The following is a 12,243-nucleotide window of genomic DNA, read 5'->3' as shown; positions in this document are numbered from 1 at the left end:
AACACCACACCATTGATGTGCTGTTTTATAAAAGATGCAAAACATATTTAACATCCTCATAGGGACAAATGAATCAAAATGAACACTGAAATGTAAATGAATAAATAGATATTATTCTCCAAATTGTATTATCTTACGTTGCGTTAGACGTCTACCACGGGACTAACGTCTGCTTTTCAGCCAATCAAAATAGTCGTGCTGCACTGACGTCACGCAACGTTATTAATATTCATGAGCCAAGCATTTACCATAGTAGGATCCGTAAGTTAGCCTCCCAACAATACTGTCCTTTGCCGCGAAAAGTGCTGTACTTTTCCTGGGCTGGTTACAGCCGTAATGGCTGCTGTTTATTCGGAAAAGGAGGGCAGTTTGCAATCAATTGATGATTGTTCGTCTCCTGAATATGAGAAAGGCGCAGTCCAAGAGGTTAGCATTGATCCAGTACGCCATATCAGAATATTTAATGCTGAAAACACCATCGAAGAAATGGAATTAGCTCTCAGTGGCCCGATATTGAAAGCCCAGGACCACGCCGAAGTTATTGCAACCAATGCTGCAGTTCCAGCCGTTAAGATTAAAATAGAAGAATTGGATGAAGATGAATTTATTTCTGTATATCGGGACGAGGCCAAAGAAGGATTGGATGGTAGGACCACCAAGAAAGAAGACTTGTCTGAGAGAGATAAAATTGCCGATGGTAAGCAACTTCTTGTTGTTGACAACCTTTGTAGACATTAGGTTAGCTGTACTCGATAGCATAGAGCCAGTTATTACCTTGTCATACTTTATGGAAACGTTGAGGGTCACTTATTAACATCGAACTTTGCTTGCACAACATTTGAGTCTGTAACCACCACACAGTTACAACTAAAACATGTTTATTATCGTATAATTGTAAACCACTGAAATACCACTTATAATCGTTTTTTCTGCTGTTGTTTCATTGTATTGTTTTGTGCTTAAAATGGACGTTACGCGTTTTCATGAATAAATAGCAAACAAAACATCAACAGTACTGCATGCCAATGTGGAATTTCAATTTTTCGGTCTGATATTATTCAATAGGTTTAGGTTGTTCGACAAAAGGCTTTGCGGGCTGGTGTGATTTCACAACGACATGTGTTTTTGCATTCAACTAAAAACAGTCTTTGTGATTTTCAACCAGTTCTGTAGTTATTGTACTAGACAGCTTCAAGAAATGCGTTCCTCCTTAAATGATACTGCCGTCTCGCTCTGTTGCCGGTAGATGGCAGACTTTACTCAACTGTTAAATTCCCGTCAAGTGGGCTTACTTAATAATATAAACAACATAATTTAAACGAATTATTTATCAGTGTTTTGATTAATATTGCTAATGTTATTCTTTTTTAATTTTTTTATAATGCACAGAATTAAAATGGCTTGTTGGCCATGCGGTCAATGTTATTTAAGGTGGAAGAAAGAATTCGAATTAAACGAATCGTTACTAGGCAACGCAAGACAGATTACGTTATCAAAATTGATTGATGCGTTAATTTACAGTGTACAGCAAAATGTTATTGATGAATTTCACTTTTTTTATTGTTTTCTGGTCTTGGGTGCAGATATCTAGTAATTTTTTGTCACAGAAAGGAATATTATACAATTTGTTGTGTTTGTTGTGTATATGTGCTGTTCTAATGTATCCAAATAAAGACAATTTTGCAGTATTACTTTTCTTTCGTTATTTAAGTTAATAGCGTTTCTTACACAGTATTATTTGTTGGCTCTATACATTTTATTTTTCTCTTTCCTTTGGAAACAGGCGTCGACCTGACCACCCATTCTCCCCTTTCTGTTTTTAGGGGATTGGCTATTTTGCTGTGAGGATAGCAGTGTGGCCTTTGGGAACAAGGAGGGTTACCTAGAGCAACATAAAGAGGAAATCCACGACGGTCCCATAGTCTGCCTGGACACAGATTCACAATGGGATAACCTGCTCATCTCAACAGATGGAGGCCAGAGAACGTTTTGCTGTGCTGTGTGCGGACAGAGGTGTTCAAGCTCGAAAGAGTTTTTTCAACATCAGCTTGGGCACCGGAATCAAGAGATTAAACAGGAAGTAGATGCTGGCTACCACAAGGCTATGGTAAAACCAAAAAGGTTTCAGTGCGAGGATTGTGGCAAAGCGTTTTTCTCTATTGGTCAGTGTCTCAACCATCAGCGCTCTCATAAACAGGCCTCAAAGTCTGTGTTTCATCAGCTCGCCCATTTAAAGAAAAAATCGTTCCAGTGTCCCACTTGTGGACGCTGTTACTCCCGCGCTTCGGCCCTTGACGCACACCGTCACTGCCATGAAGTGAAGCTAGTGAAATCCAAAAGCTTTGAAACGAATGAAAAACCTCCGTCTCTTATCGATGAGCCAGGTCAAGCTGAAAACATTGAGGCAAACCTTGAACAGACTGGTGATCACCAGCCAAATGTGTATCAGTGCATCTGTGGCAAATCTTTCCGGACAATGGGTGGCCTTGGAACGCACCAGAGATTCTCACGCAGCTGTTCAGATGGGAAGGTGAAAGTAAAGGTGAAGGAGAAAATCAAACATCCGTTTGAATGCTCTGAATGTGATAAGACTTTTGTTAGTGCTGCGGCTCTGACAGCACATCAGCACTGGCATAAAAGACGATCTGTTGGCGATGGCCAGCTATGTAAATGTACAGAGTGCGGCAAGAACTACACTTCGCTCTCGTTCCTCAATAAGCACCAGACAAAATTTCACAGCAAAGAGCTGCCAGCAAAATCATTCCTTCATCAAGTTTGTCAGCTTAAGAAGAAAGCATTTGAGTGTCAGAAATGTGGTCGCCGGTTTTCACGGTTGTCCGCTCTGCAGTCTCATCAGCTTTATCATACAGATGTCTTCGATGACATTGCAAAGAAGGGCGGAGTAAAAATAGTCCAGGATGAGGAAGACGACTTTGCATTTGGGTCCACTGTGTATTCTCAACAGACAGTAAAAGGCTCAGATGAGGTTCTAGATGTTGAGGTTGTTGATGTTGAGGCTATAGATGTTGATTATGAAATTGTCCGCGTCACAGGCTCAGACCATGTTGAGAGCAATAGTGGTCAGGATCCAAATCCTGACCTGGTGCTGGTGTGTGAATCTGACCAAGAGGAAAAGGATGAAATTAGTTTGAGCTTAATGCAGACAGGTGCATCTACAGCGTCCTCCGTGCAGTTGTCTCCAGATGATGTTAAAATTGTACAGATTGATTTTGAGCATTTAAATGACGAAACATTAAAAAACGATGTAATAATGAGCAAAAGTTCCCCTCAAGAGTCTGGGCTATATACCTGTCCACGTTGTGACCAATCATTTGTCAAAGCTTTGTCCTTGCATCACCACATGCTTTGGCAAAGAGATTGCCAAAAACTTAACAAGGGAAAACATGAGGACAAAGTTGCTCATAAGTCACGCCAGCTTTCAGATCTGGAGAAGAACAGTATTAAATGTGAGGAGTGTGGCGTCAGCTTTTCCAGACTGTCTGCATTGCAGTCTCACCAACAGAGTCACAGGATCACAAAAAAAACCTTTATATGCTTGCAATGTGACAGAAGCTATTTAACTGCAGCGGGTCTATACAATCATCAGAAAGTTTGCTGTGGGAGAAAACCCAGTTTTAATAATGACAAAGAAGAAGGAGAGATGAAACATTTCAATCCAACCAAGTCGCTTTTGGGCCCAAAGGTTCATCACTGTAAAAAATGTGGTAAAGGTTTTTGGTCTTTGGGCGCTCTCTATCATCACAAGCAGTACTACGTACAGTGTGCAGATGTTGAGAGGTCTACATCTGAGCCTGAGATTGGTCACATTCGACGCAGGAAAAAGGGTCGGCGGGGCCGTAGGCATGGCCAGAGGAAAGAATACTCCAAAGAGAAATATGAATGTGAAGTATGTGGTAAATCTTACCACATGCTGGCTTGTTTCCTTAAACACAAGCTGTCCCATGATGCCAATGGTCTCCAGCGTGCTGTTAAGTCTTTTGATTATCAACTCGAAAACTTGAAGAAGAACTCATACCATTGTCCCGACTGTGGAAAGGGTTTTTCCCGTGCCATGGCACTGCAGTTTCATATGAAGTGTCATGGATATGATAACGGCCTTCCCGTGATTGAATCTGCTCCTTTGCCACTAAGTCCTAAGAAGCTTCGATGCCCAATATGCGATGCATCATTTACTTGTGAGTCATTGCTAGAAGATCATCAAAAAAGCTGTTTAAAACCCAACAACGATTCAGAATATCCACAAGAAAATAAAACAACAGGAATAGAGGAGCAAGTTGCATCATCTCAAAATGCTGAAAATGTTGTGGTACATAACACAGATTCCGTAACGGAACAGAAAGCACCATTAGCCAGTTTAAAGTATAAATGTTGTGACTGTAACCGAAGCTTTTCGGTAATTGGTGCGCTTAATTTTCACAAGAGGATTCACGTCCAAGGTTATACATCTAAGAAGTTAAGAGATGAACCAGCAAAGCAACCAAAGGTTGCAAGGGTAAAACTAGAGCCAAGTTTACCAAACGCACCTTTCGCTTGTCCTGAATGCGGAAGATTCTTCAGCACAAATTCAGCTCTTGGAACACATAAGCGTTGGCACAAAGACAAAAAATTTGCCAGATTACTGTCAAGGAGTTATAAGAAATGCTCAAGGAAAAGTGTGGACGGTGGACCTTATTTGTGCAATTTATGTGGCAAGGGATTCTTCTACCTTTGTGTTCTTCGCAGGCATCAGCTGCATCACCCTCGCATGGAGTCTCAACACCAGGAGCAAGCTAACTGTAAATCAAAGCACAGTTTCACCTGTCCAGATTGTCCAATGTCTTTCTCGAGTGGGTCTCTTCTAACGGCGCATTTTACAGACATGCATGGCAAGCTTGCTAATACTGACAAAGTGCAGTCTGAGATCTCTTATACTATGAAATACCCTCCACCTCTCCTAAAAAAGTGCAAAATGATCACAAAGCAAGAGAAGCCCAAGGCGCGGTATAAATGCCCTTACTGTCCTAAATGTTTCTTGAATGAACGTGGTCTTCGTGCACACAAATGGCAGAAACACCTCAAGGTTGAAGTACAACCCACTGCATCTCGTGAGGAGCGTGTTTTTACTTGCTCACCATGTAAGTTGCTTTTCGCTTCTGAGGATGCTCTCCATAACCACAAAAGTGGTTGCAATGCAAATAAGAAAAAACTGAAACCATCTGCAGAAGAGGATCCCATTCAAAACATAACAACCAAATGTTTTTATAAGTGTCAAAAATGTGCTAAAGATTTTCACAGCGAGGAGCAGTTAAATGCACATAAGGAGCTGGCAAAAAGTCGACCACACACTTGTGCTCTTTGCTGCCGTGGTTACTGGACTGAAAGCCAGCTACAGCAGCATCTCGCATGGCACGATGAAGTACGCCGTCGCCTCCCAACCGAACTGAGATACAGACTCGGTACTTCAGGGTGCAAACTGAAAGATTTACCACATAAATCCACATCCAAGGTCAATTACCCCGTGCTGCTTTCTAATCCAGAACCCTGCTTTCAGTGTCAACATTGTGACAAAAGCTTCTTGTCACCTAATGCTTTACAGCAGCACCAGGCTGTTCACAAATCTGAGGAACCGTTTCAATGTTCTCTGTGTCCACAGATATTTCATTATATCAGAGATCTCATTGACCACCATCAGGAGTGTTTGGGTGATAAAGAGAGAAAGGAGAGTAAGTTGATTTCTCCAGAAAGAGATGCCGGGAACCTGACGTGCATTGAGTGTGGACATTCATTTAACAAGGAAGAAGAGTTGCATCAGCATTATATTGCACATGCACGTGGAGAGTTCTGAAGATATATGTATAAAGTAATGTTTAAAGATGGAATGCTGATATTATGTTCTCCATCACAGCATGACCATATTTACACTGGTTTATTTTAACACTATAACTACTGTTTGTGCACATGTCAGTACAGTAAAACTGTTTGCCTTAGGAGAAAGGAAGATGCTTTTAATTTGAACCTTTTGCTTAAATGGGTGTAGGGAGATGGAAACATGGCTGCTGAAATCAGAGCATTACTATATGTAAAATTGTGTTGTTACTTAAAATCTTATTAGATCTCTGCTATGTAACAGATGACCATGCTGTTCTCAAGTTAACTCTTCTAAATATGTATTTAGACCTCCTGCAGTTTAATGACCTTATTATTGCTTTGTTGTCACCAAGAAAGTTTTCAAAATTTTAAACCGCCAAGGTGCTCGTTAAATATTGCTTGTAAGTGTTGTTGTAGTTGTAGAAATGTTTTTTCTAAGCATCTATTAAATCTGAATATTATGCTTGAATCTGTTCATCTATGATTTTGATTTGTGATTGTATAGCTTGTCATATTTAAATAATCTGACAAATCTTGGCATTGTACCCTTAATGTTATTGACGTTGCTATCCGCTTGCTAAGCCTGATAAGGCTGGTGACTGTAGTGTATACTTGTAGAGTAATACATGTTTTGCTTAAATATGCAATCTGAGTAAACCGTGCTCATAAACAGCTGTTTAAGCTGTGCCGCCCTTGAAATGAATAGATCCTTGGACCCGGAAACGGTATTCCTCACGTCACCACTAACAACCAAATAGTCTGCCCTTAAACATTTTCATAAAGCTTTCAAAAAAGGGACAGTTCACCCCAATGTAAAAATTCTGTCATCATTTACTCACATTCAAATTGTTCCAAACCTGTATAAATTCCTTTCATTTGCTTAACACAAAGGAAAACATTTAAAAGAATGTCAGATCTCATGCCCCATTTACTGCCATGGGGATAATAAATACGATGAGAGTCAATTTGGGATGAGATTTGTTTGATTATTGACATTCTTACAAATATCTTCCTTTGTGTTTAGCAGAACACGTTTTTTACAGGTTTGGACTTTGGAACAGCTTGAAGGTGAGTAAATGATGACAGAAATGTTATATTCTTATCCATATGCATACTGGTAGGACAAGCTGCAACTTTTCTGCCAATGGCAGTGTGTCATCAAGGCTTCACAAGTTGCATTTAAACCCATTTGTCTTTATTTTTTGGATTCATGGCATGTTGAAGCATAAATGAGACCATTTAAAGAAGTAAAGGATCATATTAGACTGACTTGTAAAGACTGTGATATCTTGATATTGCATTTTTTGTTTTTTTCGGTGTGTATTGTCTTTTGCCTAGAAAACATTCCAAGTTAGTGAGAATCTTTTAGACATTAAACATTGTTTTACTTGAAGAGGAGTTAAAAGTGCATGCTACACACAGAGGGGTACTTCTAAAGCCACAAAATAGTACCATCAAGATTTAACTGACCAACAGTATATTAAACCCGCTCAAGTCGGTCACAAAACATATGATACATATTTCCCTGGTGACATACTTTATGTACTGAATGCCTAAATGACTGCTAATGTGACACACTTTGTCACATGTTTTATTTTGCTGTTGTGGTACTTTAACAGAGCTGCTTTTGCCTAAAGTTGTAGTCATTACAGGTCTCTAGTTCACATGTAAAACTATTATAAAAACAGTGAATGTAAATTCGACACAAAAACTGTTCAATTAAATGGTCATAATTTCAGTGAAACTGTTTCTTCATTGTATTTATCGATAGGAATTGCAAGTTTATTTTTTCACCGATAGACAAGAGCTATGGCCTCTTTTTACAAGTATGCACATTAAATTTGGTGTCAACTTTAAATACGGTCAAAAATCATGCTCATGTACAAGTGTCCTTTTAGTTAAGCAGACCAATAAAAGTATTTACATGTTTATTTAGCCCCTATAGCAATGTTTTTTGTTAGGTTGCGTTTCTTAAAGCATTTTGATGTACTTCTCATATTTATTTTGCAGCATGTGATGTGAACACTATCGGTCAATTGTTCATGACTAAAGTCTATTAAAGGCGTCCACATGTTTGAAATTACTTTTGTGGAGAACTATGTAAACGTTAACACAATAATTTCATTTATTACAAAACAAAAAGTATTTCTATTAAAATATTTTTGAAAACAATATAAGGCCACCAAAGATGTTTAAGTGTTTTGGTAGTCACAATGTTATTCCGGTCATGGCCGAGCCATGATGCGTTTCAGTGTTCTCCTGTTTCCTCCACAGTCCATGCAATTTTGGTGAACTGGCCTTAACGGTTATAAAGGCTTTTATTTGTGTTATAATAATTTTTATAAATGTTCTACTTTTCTAAAACGTGGAGAACCTTTGAACTTTTTAACTGTATTTTATAACACATACTATAGATTACTTAGGAAAACATAAACTTCACTGGTCCAGAAGATCGTCCTGTATACAATTTTAAAAATGGAACTTGAAGTGCTTCTTGGCCAGTGTTTACATCTTGCAAAATTATATCAATATCAACGACTTTTTGAGTTATACCTTCAACATTGCTGTTGTGACTGTTACAGAGTGAAATGTTTTTGTAGCATAATGTTGCAGTCGGCGCAATATATATATATATATGTAATAATATGTTAGAATTTAATTCATAACATGGTCATGTGTTAATGGTCTGAATCCTCTTTCTCTCCTTTCTAGTGATTGTCCGAAGTCAGGTGGAGTCTGTCTTTACTAAAACTGAAAGTGGTCTGAGGTTTGGACAAAAGATGAAGAAAGTTAAAGTAGAACAACACAACATTAAAAGCTTTGACAGTTCCTGTCAAGTGAAACCCTCGGAGATCCCCACCGTCCAACCTTGTGTTATTGTGCAGTCAGCAGAAGAAAAGTCTCTTTACCGTACAAACAGGATTTATGTCTGCCCCATCTGTGGAAAGGTATATTCTTACTTGGAGTCTTTCAGAAATCACCAGAAACTGCACATGAATTCAAAGGCCCAACTTTCAGAGTTCAGTTGTCAAAAATGTAAGAAAACGTTCTCAGGTCCGGCCAGCCTGGCAATTCACACAAAGTTTAACAAGCGGTGTGTTTCCGAAGAATTTACCAACCATCGCTGTGACCAGTGCAATAAATCTTTCGCTTCTGTCGGGAAATTTGAAGCCCATCTGGAAATGCACAAGCTGAGGCCCCACCGGTGCGCTGTATGTGCTAAATGCTTCATCAGTTCAGAAGGATTAAAAAGACACTTGCATGGCCATGATAACAAAAAATACAAATGTGACATCTGTAAGAAGTCCTTTCGGGTACCAGCTGAACTCCGCTACCATTACAACATTCACACCGGTGCCAAACCTTACACATGCAATTTTTGCCACAAAGCTTTTGCACAACTAGGAAATCTGATTACACATCGGAAAACGCATCTGACAGTCTTTAAGGAAGGAGACGATGTTCCACTGGGGAAAATCGATACTGCTTTCATAGGACAGAATCAAATATTGGTAATGAAAAATGATATTTTGGGAACAACGAACGTTGTCTGTCAAGAAGGACTAGACAACAAATTATCTTTATTTGAAGGTCAATCATCTGACAAAACTAACTTTTCGTCAGAGTTGTTCGATGAAGAACGAGAACCTTTAAATGATGCTTTGGAAGTTGACGACTGGGAGTGTTTTGAATGCTGTGCACATTTCCGTGAAGAGGCTGAGCTTCACATGCATTATATGAAACATGCCAGGGGAGAAATTTGACATGTTCATTTTGACATTGTGTACCAACACTTTTCTAGGACATTCTTCAAGATTCTTCAGTTGAGGTTAAAACCTAAGACCAAGAGTGAACCTAACAGTATTGCCCACGTGTTCTTTTTCATATCGAATTATAACTTGGTTTGGTTTTATATCGCGAAAATTTTGAAAACATGTTTTCCTTTTGTATGATCAACTCTTCACTCCTTTGAACTTAACTCCTTCACGTCTTTCAGTAGTTATTCTTGACAGTATAACATGCCTTTTACTATACAATATGAATGTTTTTATTTTCAGATGATTTGTTTCAGGTTACTGATTTATTTTTTGGGGGGCTCTTGTGAAACATGAGATGTTTTTCGTTACGCTTTAATCTTCAAGTCCTTGGACTAGTAAGCATTAAAATATGATGCAACGTTTAACACTAAGGTATTACCTTAAATTGTTCTTATAGAATATACTCACATCTCAAGTATATTAAATCTTTGTGGTTTGATTTTTACAGTTTTCTTTATTGCTATAAATAAGGTGATGCTTAGTTGTTTTTCAAGTTCATTTTACACATTGATGATTCAACCCAAACATGGGTATTTCAATGTGTCCACACAAACAGTTATCAATAAACATATATGAATCAAATCAACAGCATTTTTATGCATTTTGTTTTCGTGACCCGACTTTCCACTTTCATAAGTGTACACTACCTTGAATTAATCATGTCTTTGGAGAACTGTGATAAGAACTGTGTTCACAGCTGGACAATTCCCTCTAAATTATTTGTCATTATCTGACTGGTTGTTAAATTGAATACTTCGCACATTAATCTATTCCTGTTCTTTGCACAAGACCTGTATAAAAGTGTGTCTGCTGTTTTTGTTCTCCACTTTTGAAATGAAGACTATTGTGTTTGCTTTACTGGTGGTGGCTGTGGGTAAGCAGATCTCTCAATAATTATTTATTCATGTAACCGAAGTTGTTTCTGCATACACTGAACTTTTCTTGGGTCTAGTCTTTAGGTCTAATATAGTCATAGACTCTAATATGACCCCAATTAATAACCAGAATCTACAATAATTATCCAGCTCCAGTAATCAAAGTCAACTACAGAAGACCCAACAAGCTATAAAAAGAGATTTTGTTTGCGTCATCAGTTATTATGCGCACTTTGTAATTAAATTGTTTTTTGATAAAGCCGCCAACACAGATGATGATAAAATCATCGGGGGTTATGAATGCCCAGCTCACTCCCAGCCCTGGCAGGCTTATCTGACTTATGATGATGGGCAACGTTGGTGTGGAGCATCTCTGATAAATGAATATTGGCTTGTGTCAGCAGCTCACTGCTACATTCCGTGAGTATACATTGATATTATCTTGTCTAGTTTAAACATTACTTAAGATTGAGACAGTTGCCCAAGCTTGTATACTATCTTAGCCATATTACTGTACTGCCAACCTACAAATGAACTCTAAATGTAGTAAAATGTAGTAATATTGAGAATCTTTGTCAGATAGACCTCCTCGACTTGCTGTCCACATGGGAGAGCACAACGTCTTCAGTGATGAAGGCACAGAGCAGCGATTCTACGCAGAGAAAGTGATTCCTCACCCAAACTATAATGCTAACACATACGACAATGACATCATGCTGATCAAGCTGAATCAGCCGGCCGTCTTCAATAGCTATGTGAAGCCAATCCCGCTGGCGACCAGCTGCTCTTACACAGGGGAGCCATGCTTGGTTTCTGGATGGGGCAATCAGATCAACACAGGAGGTGAGATGGACGATAAATGAAAATGTTCTTTAAATGCTTGAAATTACTAAAATCAGTTAAAAAAAGGATATGCAAAGCTGTAACATTTGTCATACATGTAATTTTGCTCTTTTTTTCCAGTTGACTATGCTTCTGTGCTGCAGTGTTTGAATTTGCCGGTACTCTCAAGACAACAGTGTCAATCCACTTATGGTTCCAAATTTACCACTAACATGCTCTGTGCGGGATTTGTTGAGGGAGGCAAAGACTCATGCCAGGTATGTTCTTCACAGACAGGTGCATAATGTTTAGTACTTTTTTATAAATTCATTCTGCTGTTCTGATATGCTAACTACTTTAAAACATTTCTCCTTTTCTTTTTCAAAAAACGTTTTTAGGGTGATTCTGGTGGTCCTTTTGTGTGCAGTGGTAAACTGCAGGGAGTTGTTTCCTGGGGCTATGGCTGTGCTCAGCCTGGCTATCCTGGGGTTTATACTGAGGTGTGCCGCTACATTGACTGGATCAACAGCACCATGGCTAGCAACTAAATGTTTGTTCAGCCTAGTTGGTTTTTTGTAATTCAAGATAAGTTTTTCCTGAAACATCTATTAATAAATTCATCCTGGGATAGATTCTTTGTGTCTTTTATTTTGATGTGGACAGTATGTTTTTAGCATTGCTTTTAACCAAACTATGCATCACTGCACTGATATAAACATTTTGCAGTCTGATTTAAAAGGATTGTACACCCGTACACCCAAAAATTATTTCTTCATTTACTCACCCTCTAGTCGTTTCTATGGCTTTCCTTCTTCTGCAGAACCCTTAAAAAGAACCTAAGATCTAGCCTACCAGTAGGT

At 38.7% G+C, this 12,243-nt stretch overlaps 2 protein-coding genes across 2 annotated transcripts; both read left to right on the top strand.

Moving 5' to 3' along the window:
- The first annotated feature begins 252 nt into the window (after window positions 1–252).
- Window positions 253–7,603, top strand: LOC306901965 (uncharacterized protein). Its single transcript, XM_079470201.1, has 2 exons — window positions 253–697; window positions 1,824–7,603. Exons 1-2 carry the CDS (start codon window positions 337–339, stop codon window positions 5,843–5,845), a joined length of 4,383 nt encoding a protein of 1,460 aa, XP_079326327.1. The 5' UTR covers window positions 253–336; the 3' UTR covers window positions 5,846–7,603.
- Window positions 7,604–10,464: 2,861 nt separating this feature from the next.
- LOC306901227 (trypsin-like) lies at window positions 10,465–12,015 on the top strand. The gene is made up of 5 exons (XM_079468844.1): window positions 10,465–10,560; window positions 10,822–10,981; window positions 11,145–11,404; window positions 11,525–11,661; window positions 11,782–12,015. The coding sequence occupies exons 1-5, from the start codon at window positions 10,521–10,523 to the stop codon at window positions 11,929–11,931; spliced, it is 747 nt and encodes a 248-aa protein (XP_079324970.1). The 5' UTR covers window positions 10,465–10,520; the 3' UTR covers window positions 11,932–12,015.
- The last annotated feature ends 228 nt before the right edge of the window (window positions 12,016–12,243 follow it).

The sequence above is a fragment of the Barbatula barbatula genome, assembly GCF_947034865.1.
Source record: "Barbatula barbatula genome assembly, chromosome: 12".
Taxonomy (NCBI): domain Eukaryota; kingdom Metazoa; phylum Chordata; class Actinopteri; order Cypriniformes; family Nemacheilidae; genus Barbatula; species Barbatula barbatula.
The sequence above is the reverse complement of the archived record's forward strand: the minus strand, read 5'-3'. Positions and strand labels throughout refer to the sequence as shown.

Bases quoted from the DNA above. Each gene is read 5' to 3' on its own strand.
- LOC306901965 (XM_079470201.1), top strand. From the start codon at position 337: ATGGCTGCTGTTTATTCGGAAAAGGAGGGCAGTTTGCAATCAATTGAT. The intron at 698-1,823 runs GTAAGCAACTTC...TTCTGTTTTTAG, and splicing joins GAGAGATAAAATTGCCGATG to GGGATTGGCTATTTTGCTGT.
- LOC306901227 (XM_079468844.1), top strand. From the start codon at position 10,521: ATGAAGACTATTGTGTTTGCTTTACTGGTGGTGGCTGTGG. The intron at 10,561-10,821 runs GTAAGCAGATCT...TTTTTGATAAAG, and splicing joins TTTACTGGTGGTGGCTGTGG to CCGCCAACACAGATGATGAT. The intron at 10,982-11,144 runs GTGAGTATACAT...TTTGTCAGATAG, and splicing joins GCAGCTCACTGCTACATTCC to ACCTCCTCGACTTGCTGTCC.